The sequence below is a fragment of the Strongylocentrotus purpuratus genome, unplaced genomic scaffold (genome assembly GCF_000002235.5).
Source record: "Strongylocentrotus purpuratus isolate Spur 01 unplaced genomic scaffold, Spur_5.0 spur5_scaffold_1, whole genome shotgun sequence".
Lineage (NCBI taxonomy): Eukaryota > Metazoa > Echinodermata > Echinoidea > Camarodonta > Strongylocentrotidae > Strongylocentrotus > Strongylocentrotus purpuratus.
In genome coordinates, this window is record NW_022145594.1 from 17,750,365 (window position 1) to 17,766,988 (window position 16,624).

At 38.0% G+C, this 16,624-nt stretch overlaps 1 protein-coding gene across 1 annotated transcript; it reads left to right on the forward strand.

The window, feature by feature from the left end:
* Window positions 1–1,801: 1,801 nt before the first annotated feature.
* Window positions 1,802–16,278, forward strand: LOC105444758 (beta-1,3-galactosyltransferase 1-like). The gene is made up of 2 exons (XM_011679422.2): window positions 1,802–1,884; window positions 14,675–16,278. Exons 1-2 carry the CDS (start codon window positions 1,802–1,804, stop codon window positions 15,615–15,617), a joined length of 1,026 nt encoding a protein of 341 aa, XP_011677724.2. The 3' UTR covers window positions 15,618–16,278.
* The last annotated feature ends 346 nt before the right edge of the window (window positions 16,279–16,624 follow it).

The window sequence follows — 16,624 nt, forward strand, 5'->3', positions numbered from 1 at the left end:
TATCTTGCATAAAGCTACATGATCTTTTCTTTAATAAATAGAAATCCATACCTCGAAAATACACTTAATCTTCACAACTTCGTACTGTACAAGAACCTCTCAAATCTTGCTATATAAGGTATTTATTGGTACTTTTGGACACCATCCTGTATCTCTTGGGTTTTCTTTTGGCCGTACCACGTTTTAAACAGATTAAATCCCGATTTATGGCTAATTTCAGGTTCCGGCAAAAAGGGCGACCATCTTTAATATAGTTATGAATATAAGGCTACCCTAAACTGTTATGATCATTCAACGCATACCAGTAAATATCCAAAGTCTAAATGTTGCTAATTATAGCTTTATAAGAGTAGAAGGAAGAAACAAAGAATAACATTATGGAAAGACGAAAAGAGACATTATAAAGAATAGGTAATGGAAAGATAGAAGAGAAGATGAAAGATGGACAAACAAAGAATAACATAAGGAATGGTAGGAAGAAAATGATAGACGATAAACACAAATAATAACATAAGAGAAGGTGATTGAAGGAAGAAACAAAGATTAACATCAGAGAAGGTGACAGAACGAAGGGTCAAAGAATAACATAAGGCAAGACAAAAAGAGAAGGTGATAGAAGGAAGAAACAAAAAATAACAAAAGGAAAGACAGAAATATAAAGTGATAGAATGATAAACATAAAGAATTACATACATTTTAAAGAAGGTGATAGAAGGAAGAAACAAAGAATAATAAAAAGACAGAATATTATAAGATTTGTTTTATTTTAAATAATAACACAAGGAAAGACAGAAAGAGAAATTATAAACAATAGATAAAGGAAAGATAGAAGAGAAGATGAAAGATGAAAAAAAAAGAATAACATAAGGAATGGTAGGAAGAAAACGATAGAACGACAAAAACAACGAATAACATAAGAGAAGGTGATAGAAGGAGGAAACAAAGAATAACATAAGAGAAGGTGATAGAAGGAAGAAAAAAAGAAATCATGAGGAAAGACATAGAGAGAAGGTGACAGAAGAAAGAAACAAGGAATAAGATAAGGAAAGACAGAAAGAGAAAGCGATAGAAGGAAGAAACAAAGAATAACATATAGGAAAGACTAAGATAAGCGTGTCCCGATTTATGGCTAATTTCAGGTTCCGGCAAATATGGCGACCATCTTTAAAATAGTTATGAATATTAGGCTACCCTCAACCGTTATGAGCATTCAAATGTTGCTAATTATAAGTTTACTAGAATAGAAGGAAGAAACAAAGAATAACATATGGAAAAACAGAAAGAGAAAATGATAAAGAATAGATAATGGAAAGATAGAAGAGGAGATGAAAGATGGAAAACAAAGAATAACATAAGATAAGGTGATAGAAGGAAGAAACAAAGAATAACATAAGATAAGGTGATAGAAGGAAGAAACAAAGAATAACATAAGAGAAGGTGATAAAAGGAAGAAACAAAGAATAAGATAAGGAAAGACAGAAAGAGAAGGTGATAGAAGGAAGAAACAACGAATAACATAAGGACAGACAGAAAGAGAAAGTGATAGAAGGAAGAAACAAAGAATAATAAAAACAATGAATATAATAACAATAGAAGGAAGAAACAAAGAATAACATATAGGAAAGACAGACAAATATTTACTTGGGACTTTTCGTACCTATTAATCATGTGGTGGGTGATTTCGTATTTCTTATCTGAGTAATTCTTGTAATTGGTCTTAAATGAATCAGCCCTTTATTTTTAGCTCCGGGTCCTTGACCATCACGTGCTGCTTGTTGACCATGTGTCCGAGTTAACAACAATGGTTGGCATGGGAGCCGCCTGGCATGAGCCCACCGACATTTCCATGCATACCTTTGTGTACTCGTCCTCCGAGCAGCAGCAGTGCAGCTGCCCTCCCAATAACTTTTTTTACTTAGAATATATCATATGCAACGCAAAGGGGTATTGTGTTTATTATTTTTTGTAATGATTTTTTATTATTATTTTATTATTATTATTATTTGTACTGACAGCACCCTCCTACACGTTCCTCGAACATACACCAAAGCTGGCGACAATGCTTTCCATGCATGTGCTCCTCGACTCTGGAATGAGCTTCCACGTTTTATCCGATTAGCACCTTCGCTGGATGTCTTCCGAAAATGTCTTAAAACTCTCCTCTTTGACCATGATCAACAATAGATTCTTTGATAACTTTTATGTAAAGCGCTGTGAAACAACAGTTAGATTGTAAGAGCGCTATAGAAATAACTTTATTGTATTGTATTCTATTGTATTGTAATGATATATTTATGCAGATTTCATGACCATGCTTTTTTAATAAAAACACACACAAATGTTATACATTCCTCGATAATAAATGTAGCGGCATTATTTCTAACTATTTGTTACGTTTTCTGGATTCCCTGGCTATTTAATGTATTCTCTGGCTATGTTGTATTTATCTGTGGTGAGTTTTTCTATTTCCTGCTTACTTTTTCATGCACATGTATTGATTTTTTAAATTATATTTATATCTGTTTCTTGCATATATATGTGATCAGGCACCCTCCCCCCTAAAACATTAAAATAAAAAATAAAAAATAGCCCCTTTGTCTGATTTTCAATTAAAGCTCAATAAGGGTGTATTGGTCAGTTTGATCAAATTTCAGATTTTAGTATTTCAAATTCAAATAATTCTTTAATTTTCATGCAAAACATAATGCAATGAATAGGTTTATTTAGAAAATAGAAAATTAAAACAGACACAAATAAGTAATGGCACGAGAAAACAGGAACTAGAAGCTGAGCTTGATGAAGTATTAGTTCCACAGAGGCTGTTTAACAATACGTCCTAAAAACAAAGTATACATAGAAACAAGTTTTAAAAAAGAGGAAATAATGGGGGAAAATAGAAGAAGGAACAAATAAACAAAGATAGAAGAGGAATGATTCAAATCTCTGAGTATACTTTATTCAATTTAATTTCAAATTTTGTAATAGCCTAACAATTTATAAGAAAGGTTTCAGGCCGTTGTTTGTGTGATTGATTTTTTAAAATTATTTTATTATTTTTTATTTATTATTATTATCATTTTTTTTTTTTTTTTTTGTGTTTTTTTTGTGTTTTTTTTTGTGTTTTTTTTTTTTTTTGGGGGGGGGGGGGTATTGGTAGTAGGTGTAATATTTTGAGACGCTTTAACTTTGAATCTGAGTGAGCTTTTGTATTAATACCTAGACAAAGTAAATAAGACAATGTATAATAATAATAATAATAGCTCACATTTATAATGCGCCTAATACTACGTTTCTAGGCGCGGAACATATTATTAGTATGTAGTTGTGTGCCAAGTTTTAGGACAATCTGATGATACCTTCACATGAATTTATATAGAGGTCTAAACCCTCTTTTGGCACATTGCACAATACCTTGAGGGTAACTAATACCTTGTCTAATCATGGACCTATTACGGATGGACATTCAACGTGTTTCTTTCTTTGATCCAATGATAGTCGCCACCTTCTGATTATGTGCATCTTAATGAGAACATTCAGCTGTTTAACAATAACGACCGCGTAAGCATTTTCGGTCATTGACAAAGGAGCAGTTTCACTCTCTTGGGTTTGTTTGGATGGTGTGCTCTGTAAGAGTGTGTCTTAAATAAAAGCATCATCAATGAGGAGCAGCAAAGTTGACAAGCAGACGATTTCGGTGATAGGAAATGTATTATTACTGATTCGCAAACTTTCGCACACACCTATGACCTTATAAAACAATTAGAAGGCCATGATCTATATCAGCCCTGTGCGTTGTAACTCTGGATTATTATGAGGAAATAGGGGGGAAAAGGATTTTAAATCACAACCAAAAAATCCAAAAATAACCTCTATCTGGTAATATCAACATGTTTTTTCAAAATAAAATACATGAACAGTAAACGGAACAACAATGTCCAATTATAAGCCAGAACTGCACATCTATTTTCCATGATTTAGGCGAGATATTACCTTCTGCGCATGTAGATTAACATGTGTAAAATCACTATCTTGATTCTGTCCCGGCTTTTTGGCGGTGACCATCATGAGATCAAAGTGAAGAAACATGTAGGGAATGTTATTGAGACGACATTGACGGAGACAATCACAATGAATTCGTTAAGAAAACTATGAATGTCCATCTGTAATAGGTCCATGGTCTAATGATCAAATACGCACAATTGTGCTGCCAAGGGTGACTGAGCAGTAAGCTTTTCAAAAGGTTTTGTCAAAATCCTCTTGTACCAAGATTGGGCTGAATCACTGAATATAAAGCCATTATGTATGTGTGAACTCCAAATACCATTAGGGACTTTTAGATTTACACGACGAGAGCGTGGACTGCCGTGTGTGACATTGTGTTAAGGCACTGGGCCGTGTCTGGCAATACCTTAAAAGGACGTCACAATAACCTTAAAATGATGTCACGCGTGGCGGTCCACGTTCTCGTCGTGTAAATCTAAAAGTCCCTATCACTTATTAACATTGACTTGTACAGGTAGACACTTGAAAAAGAAAAGGTGAGAAGGAAAAAAAGGAGAGAAAAACTCAAACTCAAGGAAATGCCTATTCTGGTAGTTAGGACCATTCCCTAGGACAAATGGGACTAGACTTGAAAGATACAGAATATTCCGTCTTCTTTGAAGCAATCGAAATCGGGGTGAGAGGTCAGATATAGACTCAAGGCTCACTATGAACATGACGGACAAAGAAAGAGGACAAAATATACAGTTCCTCAGGTAGACAAAGGAACATCCCTTCACTGCTATTATGTAAACATGTGTAGAACAGGTGTCACATGCATATTCACCTGTTCCACACATTTTTACATAATAGCAGTGAAGGGATGTTCCTTTGTCTACCACAGCAATTGTTGAGGATAGAATGAGGAACTGTATATTTTGTCCTCTTTCTTTGTCCGTCATGTTCATAGTGGCTATTGGTGATATTTGTAAACGTGACGTCAGATGCAGGGTCATAATCGATGACATGAGTAAGCATACTACTCTCCTGTGTATCTTGCGTTAATGTTTATGGTTGGGAGGATCAGCGTTGGGAAATAGCACAACACCTAAATAATAGTAGAATAAGAACATAGACAAAATACACACTCACAAGGTTGTGATTATTGCAATAATTGAATTTGAAAAGGAGAAATTGTTACATCACCCATTATATACTTTGGCATGATTAACCTGCTTTTAGTCTATTTTATGGTCTATTCTTTATTTTATCTTGCATTCTACCTTAATATGTTCTGTTTTGTATTGTACTTACAGATAACTTACATCAGATAACAAATATTCCATCAAAAGCAGGCTCTTCAAATGCCTTAATATTCTAAATATGGCATGTAACAGCATGCAAATCGGGCGGGTTTTTATGCCAAATTTTCGTGTAGTCCCATATGCATATTTCAGCCGATGGCTGAATTGCTCTCAATATATTTCAGAATGTGCAGCATTCGACGAAACTTTGGAGATCAATCGAAAACGGATTGTATATTATTCGTCAATCAGCTGTCGACCTTTTCCCAACCAAATATCGCCCGTAAGACCCGTCGGTGATCAGTCGCCAATCAGTCTGAAAACTGTCGCCATCCGTTCGAAAACCAAGAAAAATCTTTCTAAGACCAGTTTCGTTTTGTTTAGGTTTTCGATGCTGCAGTGTAAACCTCTAGCAAAGCAAAACGCTCCGGAGACCTGCAATCACCTAACACTCATAACATTTTAAAACTGTCAAAAATATCTTAGCGACCTCTGAAAACTAACTCCTAACCAGAGGTTGTCGGGAGCCTCTCCGACAGGTCGTAACTGTAATGTGACTTAGTCTTTATAGGCCGTGGGCCGAGCGCGATTTTAGGGCTTAGTTTTCTTTTTTTTTGGACTGACTTTGTGGTACATAGTTTTTGGTAACCAGAAATAAGGATAAAAATACACAAATCCCAAATCAGCTTTTTCCCGCGACTGAATCCTTGTCGCTCGTATAAAACATAAGTTTAATTGACAAGTTATTTAAGAGAAATATGCGTGAACGAGACCGCCAACTCTCCGTTCGTTCACGTGTATAAACGCACCGTGCGACGAGAGTGAAACAGCACATTCTCTGTCTCCGTCGTACGAAGAAATTATGTAATCCATTCGAATATTTCCCAAAGCTAATCACATTTGCTGATGTAAATAATATGATTTTGCAAATATGAACTGCGAAAACTAATGAAAACCTCGTCAGGGTGAAAATATTTCGTAAATGGGCGGTCATAGGCAGCTACCATGAAACAGACGAGAAATAGCGCGTTGCCAATTTGATATTATTGTAAGGATCGTATGCAATTCTCTTGAATGTTGGACGTACAGGGTTGTAGCCCTGCTTTTGATACTTTTAGCAAGCATTATGTTGTATGATATTGGAATTGCTCCAGACAATAGCCATCCCCCGGACAATAGCCATCCATCGGTCGACGGACAGGGCAGAGTGCTTCGTTATACGAGCAATGAACTTTTCGGGTTCCGTAAAATCGTATACCTCGGGATCATGGTTCAAGTTATTTTTTTGTCGACGGGGGCTCTCCCCCCCCCCCCCTCCCCCCCCCCAAAAAAACACCCTGTGAGCCTTCTCACGGGGGCTCCTTTAGTACTCATGGGGGCTCTTTATTAATACAAATTTCCATTGAATTTGTACCCATTAATGCCCCGATACTCCTAAATTCTTTGCTATTCCATCATTGTCATTTATTTAAGTCGGCATTTTCCCTCTTACAAATTTACAAGTAACATAGGGGTCACTATCTCCATTTCGTCCCGTTCTGCACATTATTTACTTCATCATTCAGAGCAACCTTATTTACTTACAGTCTTTACAATATCCTTCCACAGCATATATGGTCTTCCTCTTCTTCTCAATATTGATTTACTGGTAGTTCATTATTGGCTGGTCATTTGGAATCACCAAATTTCAGAGGATTCACGCTTTTCCAAACGAAAAACTTCTCCATGTTTAAGTCCTTGCGCTATCGCTTCTAGCTCAAGCAGATATGGGGCGTCAGCGTGCACACCGCTAATACTGGCGCAGTATATAGCAACTGTCGACGGCCGCACTGCACCGCGAGCTTCCGTTGTTTGTATCAGTAATACTCATCGAGATATGGAGATGGGAGATAAAGCGCCATCTTCCGGCGAATAACCGTACATCTGTTTACAATGTGGCGGCCTCGAGACATCGTAAAATTCGAGCTAGAAATCCTGTACGCTAATCTTACTTCCATTTCATTGAAAGGTAAAACTCAATATTGTGTGCAATTTATAACAGAAAAGATAATCTATATTTTACAATTCCACGGGGGCGATTTTTAACTTTGCAATCGCCCCCGTGAGCAATCTGACGGAGGCGATTATGTACCTCACCGGGGCGAATTACCCGTCGCCCTCGTGTATTTCGATCCTTGCTCGGGATGCGTTTGAAACCATACATGCACTTGGAATTGCTCTTGAAAGAATGAGGAGTCATATGAAGGCTAAAACAGCAATCATCCAGGAGAAATGAAGTTTGACAGAAAACTGTCTGACCGATGCGTCAATCGGATGTGCGCGAATTCTGCAGTTGGATAATAAACCACGATTAGATAAAACTTGATCAGGAAATGTGAGGTGTTCTACAATTAGTTGAACGCGGTAATCAACTCTCACTTCCCAACCAAGTCCGTAAAGCTGCATATGATGGATAAGCCTTGGATGACAACTAAAATCAAAGACCCAATATATCAACCACAAAGAGCTTTCCACTCAGGCTGCCAGAATTGGCGTAGTCTTCAAAACAAAGTGCAGCAAGCGATCACTAATGCGAAAAGAGTGGTTTATAAGGACCGGTCTCTTATCCTCTCATTCTCTTTTTCTCACTATCCTTCACTTTCCTCCTCCTCCTCCCCCCCCCCCCCCCCCCCCCCCCGCCCTCTCTCTCTCTCTCTCTTTCTCTCTCTCTCTATTTATGTCTTTCTTCCTCCCGTTCTCTTTCCCCTGCTCTCATTCTCTCCCTCCTCTCTGTTTCTCCTACTGAAAGCAAAGTGTTTAGTTTGAGTTAACTACATAGGCCTACAATCTTCATTCAAATGGTTGTTTTGACAGTACTTGTAACTTCGAATGATAGGCCAATGGTATGGTATAATTGCTGTGTTCTTGTTTCAGTGCTAGTTTCATCTATTCAGATGTATTATGATAAACAATCCTTCGAATAAACAAATGTTTAGTCTGTGTGGTAGTGGCGTGCAAACTCATTTTTTTCTGAATTTGGCCCTCCGCTTAATTTGTGTGTACATAAAATATTATAGGCTTGTTCTAGGATGCTGCAATGCTGTACCGGTATAATACTTACTTTTTATACATTGTCCTAATGGGTAAATTTGTCCTTAGTTTGATTTGTAGTTGATCATATGGTGTTGCGGAAGAACTCAACTCTACATTTTAAACAAGTCGGGTACGAATCCGCCGATATTTCGTAAAAGACACACATATTTTAGGGGTCAAATATGGGGTAAACTTTACAATTAATTTTTAGAAAAATCATAGCGAACAAACATGCATTTTCCGTTTTCCCCAATAATTTGTCAAATTTCTCCCAAATGGAGCTAATCTTATTGTAGACTGGGTAATAGTTGGTCTATGAAAACGATTGAAAATTGATGTATGTATTTTAATGACACCATTTGCGCCTCGAATACGTCGTATTTGTTTTGTTTTGTAGTAGGTTCAGTTGCAATTATAGTAACTTTCATTAAGCGCTAAATACTGGTGTTTATAATAGCTCTACTAATTAATACCACGGCATTAGCCGAACTACCCTGATCAGGCTCTCTGGCGGTCGATGAATTTCTTCCCATCCTGTAGGCCTACCAAATTACATCACCTGGGTGGAGAGTGGCGAATATAGATTGATCAAAGGACATAACGTGGCACTGCGGGACTTGAACCACGAACCATGTGATCCACAGTGCAGTAACGTTACCATTAGACCATTACAATTCTACAAAGTTCATTCCATGAGGTTTAACTTCGGTCCACATTAGGGACTTTTAGATTTGCGCGTCGACATAGAGGACTGCTACGTGTGACGTCCTTTTAAGGCACTGCGCATGCGTCACGTCGTCTCAGTCGGCGATCGAGAATGCGTCAACATTGATTTTCCTATATCTAGTACGGTAATAGTCACTATGAACATTACTGACAAAGAAAGCGGACAAAATATACAGTTCCTCAGGTAGACAAAGGAACATCCCTTCACTGCTATTATGTAAAAATGTGTAGAACAGGTGTCACATGCATATTCACCTTTTTACATAATAGCAGTGAAGGGATGTTCCTTTGTCTACCTGAGGAACTGTATATTTTATCCGCTTTCTTTGTCCGCCATTTTCGTAGTGAGTATATGCCGCGTGCGCATAAAATATACAGTTCCTCAGGTAGACAAAGGAATATCCCTTCCCTGCTATTATGTAATGTAAATGTGTGTAGAACAGGTGTCACATGCATATTCACCTGTTCTACACATTTTTAAATAATAGCAGTGAAGGGATGTTCTACCACAGCAATAAGCCATTTTCGTAATGTAATCAAATGTAATGCATAAGTCTTTGTGAAGTGCCTCAATACAAATTAATTAATTCACCTGGTAAGAACAATAGTATTTCAATAGACATAATCCAAACTGCATACATTAGTTGTTGCCAGGTTGGACAAACATTATGGCTTGACCTACCTAACAACACTTGATATATGCAGTTTGCATTCTGACCATTGAATTACTATTATTCTTATCAGGTGAATGAAATAATTTGTATTGAGGTACTTCCAAGGACTTGTGCATTAAATTTGGTTACATTACGAAAATAGTCTATTGTTGAGGGTAGAATGAAGAACTGTATATTTTGTCTTCTTTCTTTGTCTGTCATAATCACAGTGTTACTTTCTTCATGCATGTATATCGTCGAGTGCAATCTAAAAGATTTCTAATTGTAGTCAACATGGGAGGTTGAGTACGTTGACACGCATGATCAGTCGGCGTTCGCCGTGTTCTCGTCCACTCAATCTAAAAGTCCCTAATGTGACGTCCTTTTAAGGCACTGCCCTAAAAGGACATCACAGGTAGCAGTCTACTATGTCGACGTGCAAATCTAAAAGTCCCTATTCTCATCATGCTCAAGGGACAAGTACAATTAAATTCCGCCACGTGAGTCACGATGGACATTAGGGACTTTTCGATTCGCACCAAGACAATAGGTCTATGCTACGATCGACGTCCTTTTAATGCACTGTCTTGAATGGACGTCACACGTTTCAGTCCACGCAAATCTAAAAGTCCCTATTGAGTCAGGTGTTAACCCATCGCCTGCTGGAACCTGGTGGTCCCTGTGTTAAGCCTATGGGAATTAGATAATTCAGTAGTCAACGGGTTAATTTGACCATGAATCATTATGATGCATGCATAAATCGTCAATGAATTTCACTTTCAGTGGATAAACTGAAGCAATATTAGGGACTTTTAGATTTTTACACGAAGACAATGGGGATTGCTACGGTCGACGTCCATTTAATGCACTGCCTTGAATGGACGTCACACGTATCAGTCCACACAAATCTAAAAGTCCCTATTACATTTGCATGGCCTTATCAATCCAGTTTATCCTGACCGAAAGTGAAACTCTTTATTCGTAAATATCTCTGTTACAGTGGCTATATATAACTATGGCTAATATTATAACCACTTTTCAATTAATTAAAGGGATATTGAGGAGGAAGTAACCACGTGTAAAAAATAAATTAATGATTATAATAAAAATCACTGTATCTTGGTGGGATACAAGATGGGCTCAGTCTTCTTAAAGTCACTTGCACTTTACACGGAATGTGTAAATGAGACTATACAAATACGTTGACCACCTGTTTACAATAGACCATACAATACCACATAGGAGGTGCTATGTCAGACATGCTGTAGCATCACAATGAAAAGAAAGGTATGTGGAGGTATTGTATGAAAGAATGCAGTTCTTTTGTGAGCATGTGCTTAGCTGGGGGAAGTTACATACTACTATCTCGTGTAAGCTCACTAATGATTGACATATGATGTCACAAAATACATGAGATTTGGTGCAATTTGTTTAGGGTGGAGCTTAGCAGATCTGAGAAAACTATGTTTAAAAATATACAATAATCTATGAAATATATCTAGAAACTTGAATTAAAAAAGGAGTTATATGCAGCCCTGTACATCAACAGGAATTAACTTATACCATGCGTCCCTATCATAACTTAATCACAATTATAATTAACAAATGACATATATTAGTAAAGCTTAGATCCTCTTCTTTCATTTGATGCAACTCATATGATGCATATAGTCTTGCATGAGTGATTAAAATCAATTTGAAATAAGGGTATCAAAAAGTGATTTGGCGGATGGTATCTGAATTTAAAAGAGGAAATCACATTTCCAGAAAGTTTACTTTTAGCCCCTTCATATGACACATCAATCATGAAAAATGAGCCAGGAATAACAAAGTTCACTCTGTTTAAAGTAATGCTTGCATTTCCATAATTTATTTAAACGAATTCGTTTCCCAGTCGCTTCCAGATAGATTTTCTTTGGTTACAATGGAATTGCATTTTTCCTTCTTTATATAAAACGATTGTAGGAATATAATTTACTATTGTTAGTACAGTTTTAAGCGAAAATCGTCTGCTCGCGACTTCTCGGTAAAAAGGAGGGTGATTTAGGCATTAAAATGTCTACAAAAAGGCAAACTATGATATTAATTTAAAAAAGAGAGATTTATCCGAAAACAAATACGCACTTGATAATCCCAGAACGTTTCTGGCCATTTCGTTATCCCTAATGATGAAATACAATGAGATTGTAAGATCCCTATAATGTGCCCCCGTTACGCCATGGCAGAGCGGAATATGCCTAATGTACACAGGGCTACATGGAGCTTTCTTGTTCAAAACGAGTATTTAAGTCTAAAGGCCCGGTCACACAGAGGGGACGCATGGAGGGGGGGGGGGGGGCGCACGGCCGGCGCATTTACAATCGGAAAAAGTCGTGATTCCGACTTTTGTCAGGATTTGGGAGAAGCTACCGAGCTGACACCGAATGCATAGCGCGTATACAGGGCTTGTGCTACACGTATATCTGGCGTTGGTCTATTGCGCTCCGCGCATGTCTCGCGTGCCTTTGGCGTGTTCATTTATGCGCCGAGCTCCGTGCACACTTTTGAGCATGCTAAAAATTCCCGACGCACACAGCGAATGACGACGAATGCATAGCGTTGGTCCAGCGTTGGTCCAGCGCGCTTGACGAACGAGTAACGAACGATGACGCACACCTAGCGAACGACAGCGCACTGGCCAAAATTGCAAATTTCCAATGCGCTGGCCGGGCGTCCCCCATGCGTCCCCTCTGTGCGACCGGGCCTTTATGACCGACTGATAGAGCATGTGCAGGCAACGTGATACGATTAACACAAAGGCCTTTGAAGCTTGAAACCTAACAGTGCTTTATTTATGTGACTGCGGGCTGCTTAAAATAATTTCAATTATGCATTTGAATTCGAATAGAACAAAAGTTTAGTATTTTTAGACTAACTGAATGGCATGATCATTTTTCAATGAACATAGGAAATTGAGGAGGAGGTATTATGAGTGAAAACACTCGTAAACGATTATAATAGCAAATGTTACTGTATCCGGATGTACAAACAAGTATACCTGGCGATATACAGTGTTAATCATAACGTTGGAATAATATTTTCTTGCTTCTCTTCATGAAACGCTTGTGCAAATCTGGGGGGTGTTTCACAAAGATCCTAAGTTGAACTTATCTCTAAGTTGGACTTAACAACTATGGAAAGCCGTCAGCATCTATACAAAAATTTTCAAAAGTTATTTTAAAAGGCATAAAATGTTGATTCAAATCATTTATATTTTCTATTATCAAGGAGATTTCATGTTCTTGATGTTGAATTTATAAAAAGTCTAAAATACTTGATTTTTTGGCTTGTGAATATATTTTATTTTAAGGCCAAAAATGGCTCTCCATTTTTGTTAAGTCCAACTTAGAGTTAAGTTGGACTTAAGTTGGACTTAGGGTCTTTGTGAAAACTCCCCCCTGGTTCATACTTTATAGTTACAGTTTATACTGCTAGGAACTTTGTTTATCAATTTCTCTGAGTCTTTACTTTAATCAATAACTTTCTGAAAACATATGAAGTGAGTCACATGGAAGCATTAACACTAAGATAACGGTCTGTCTTCATCTATTGCACTTTGAGGACAAACAGACTCCACTGATTGGCAACATTGTTAAAGATGAAGTTGAGTTCTGGTCATGCGATTGCATTGTGAAAGAAACGGTGTGGAATCGACCAGAAATGGTTGATCATCTAGCATATAAGAATTTGTGTGTATTGCAAGGTTCTGGAATCATCAAAATGATAAGAAATTTGGCCAAGTCTTGGTAAAATCCAAACACTGTACACAGAAAGATGTATATAGGACTACATGAACACGTGGCGTAAAAATCCTACCCCCGAGTTTTACGATGTTACATGAAATATTTAAAATATGAAGTCATTTGAAGAGCCTTGCTTTTCAGGGAACATGTCTTATCTGATGTTCTTCCACACTTGCATAATAAGAATGATAACGCTCACAAATTATTTTTCACCTCTTCACAGAACTCAACCTTCTCTTTAAGTTTGTGTTTCCGGCCAATAATGTTCACATCTCCCGTATCTCTACATTCGCTAACTGAGCAGAGAGCACTTCAACTCATCGCGTGGCTGCAGTGACCGAATGTTAAAGAGGTGGGTCGTATCTTCGTCTGTAAAACAATCAAATGAGGACACTTTGTATAATTGGAGTGACTGATTGGCAATATCGACAGTATTTCAAATGCTCGCCACGTTCTTATCATTGTGATCAACTACCACATGTAACCAATTTAACAACAGTAAGAGACCAACACGTTAACGCAGAGCGCGTTTATCTAGGCTTGCCACTAGATATGTACATATCGTACCCCACTATCGAACCCCACTATCGTACCCCACCATACGATCGTGATTTGCGGGATGTCGCGTTTATCGACCCTTCACGATTCAAAATAAAGGCCTTGTGTCTGCCCAGCTGTTTTGACCCGGGAAGCAGACAGTTTCTCGGAGGTCAACTTCACACGTATGCTTGTACACAACACCTGGGTGATCATATTTGTATGTGAGGTTCAAAGCAGCTTTGCGTTTATCGATCTCTCAGAAACGTGATTCTGGCTGTATGTCACATTCAAAACGCACCTTTTTGCGTCCTTAGATATGCCCATATCTAAAGACGTTTGAAAAAGGCTTTGCGTTTATCTACTTCTAAATTTGCCTGAAAGACGTTTGAGAAACCTGATTCTAGCCAAAAATTTGCTAGATAAACGCAACCGCAGTTGGATATGAAGACTGGATCTATCTCTGAAAAACACAATCATCAATAATTAGCCGGCATACTAATGGACCCTTCTCTTCTTATCAGTGGAATTAACCAGTTAACACGATGAGATATATGAGGGCAATGCTAATGATTTTTGCGTATTGCATTGTTACTACATGTACTCTCGTTTACCATAGCTACTACACGTCTTATCGATTACAAACAGTCACCAAAGGAAGATTACCACCAAGAGCAGGTTTTTCAAGTGTGACAAACAAAAATGCGACCGCTGTTGAATGGCAGAAAAATGTACACTGGGAGCCAGGAGCTGAGCTGGATATATATGACTTTTTAATCAATCCTGTCGACAAGTGCAACACTGGAAAAGATAAAATCACATTACTTGTCTTAATCAAATCAGCACCAGGTAATACTGAACGCAGGGATGCTGCCAGAAAGACGTACATCAGTGGGGCCGCGACATTTAATGTGTCCACTAGGTTGCTTTTTATCGTGGGAGATTCCGAAGCACAGGACGAGAGGGAAAACATTCAGGAAGAGGCCCGAAGACATAGAGATATCCTGAAGGTGGGCTTCCACGATAGTTATTACAATCTCACCGTCAAACTCGTCATGGGGTTTAAATGGGCCTTGCAGTTTTGCAACAACAGTGAATTCTTAATGTCAGTGGATGACGATGTCATGGTTGATATCGTGACCCTGGTCAACGACCTCGACGCTTTACCCTCGAAGAATCATTCTCAATTCGTGCTTGGATATACTGAAGAGGGGTGTAAACCATTTCGTAACGTAGATAGTAAATGGTACATACCAGAGGACATCTACCCTGATAAGACGTACCCTCTATTTCCATACGGGCATGGGTATGTTATGTCACATCCCGTAGTCGAAAAACTGTTTCTGATATCCAGAGAAACCCCAGCGAGGATACCGTTTGACGATGTTTATTGCGGTATACTATTGGACAAGTTAAGCATCGGAATCGTTGACCGATCTACATGGTTTAAAGACCACCACCCGCAAAAGAAAGAACAGGATTATTTAAAGATTGAGGTATCAGCGCAGGAAATGGAGAAAGCTTGGAAATGTCTCGGACAAGATAAGCTCACCTGTACCTAGTATTTGTGTTTCTTTTATTGGGGTTTGCGTTGCATATATTAATTGCTGCTACGTCAAGCTTATCAGGACTAGCAACCAGTAACGTAAGTAAGTGCATGTAGGTGGAGGCTCAGCAGAGGAGTCACATGGGCTAGGCACGGGTGTGTTTAGTTTCCATGTCTGAGGGCACTCTGTGAGCATGCAGACATGCGTTTAGAAGAAATCTTTTGACTTGTAGTGCTGCTACTATCGATAATGAGTCTCATGTCCTAAAGGCAGACTATCCATTAAGATGTCTCTGGGGAATAAGTTAGGGTAGAAATTTAGAAATCACATCAATGATTTTGGCTTATTTTATTATGAATACTATTCATTATATTGTCTAATAGAATACATAAGATAGACATATTTTGTACCTCCCCATTCTTATGTTTGTTTACTTCTATCAACATCTTTTTTGTTTTATTTTTTATTATGTACTTTGCGTTTTCTTCCATGTTCATTACGTTTCATTTCAACCACCAATCTTTTCGTATTACTCCTTGCGCGAGGGCCACGTACCAAAATGCCACACACCATATAAAATACTTAAAACGTGCCGACAAAAAATACCTGACTTTAATATATAGCTATGGCTGATATGAGCAAGCTACCATTTTATTCTATAGAGTGATGAAGTGTGACGTCATCAAAAGTCTATTTTTAGAATTTCTCAAATTTTTTTCTTCGTTTTCCGAAAGATTAGGAGTCAGAGCATATAACACTGAGTTCCCATAGGACATATATTTATTCAGATGGTCATATCTCAGTCAATACCTAACATATTAAATTGGTTTTCGGCATTTGGACATTATTTTGTATGCTCTTTTGGAAAATGAAGAACGAATTGAGAAACTCTAAAAATAGATTTTAATGACGTCACAGCTACGGTACTCTATGCAGCATGACGACTCCTTCATTTACTCTGCCAGTACATACACAAAATGCAGCTTTTAACTTCCTCCGTAACAGGACAGATATTGAAGCAG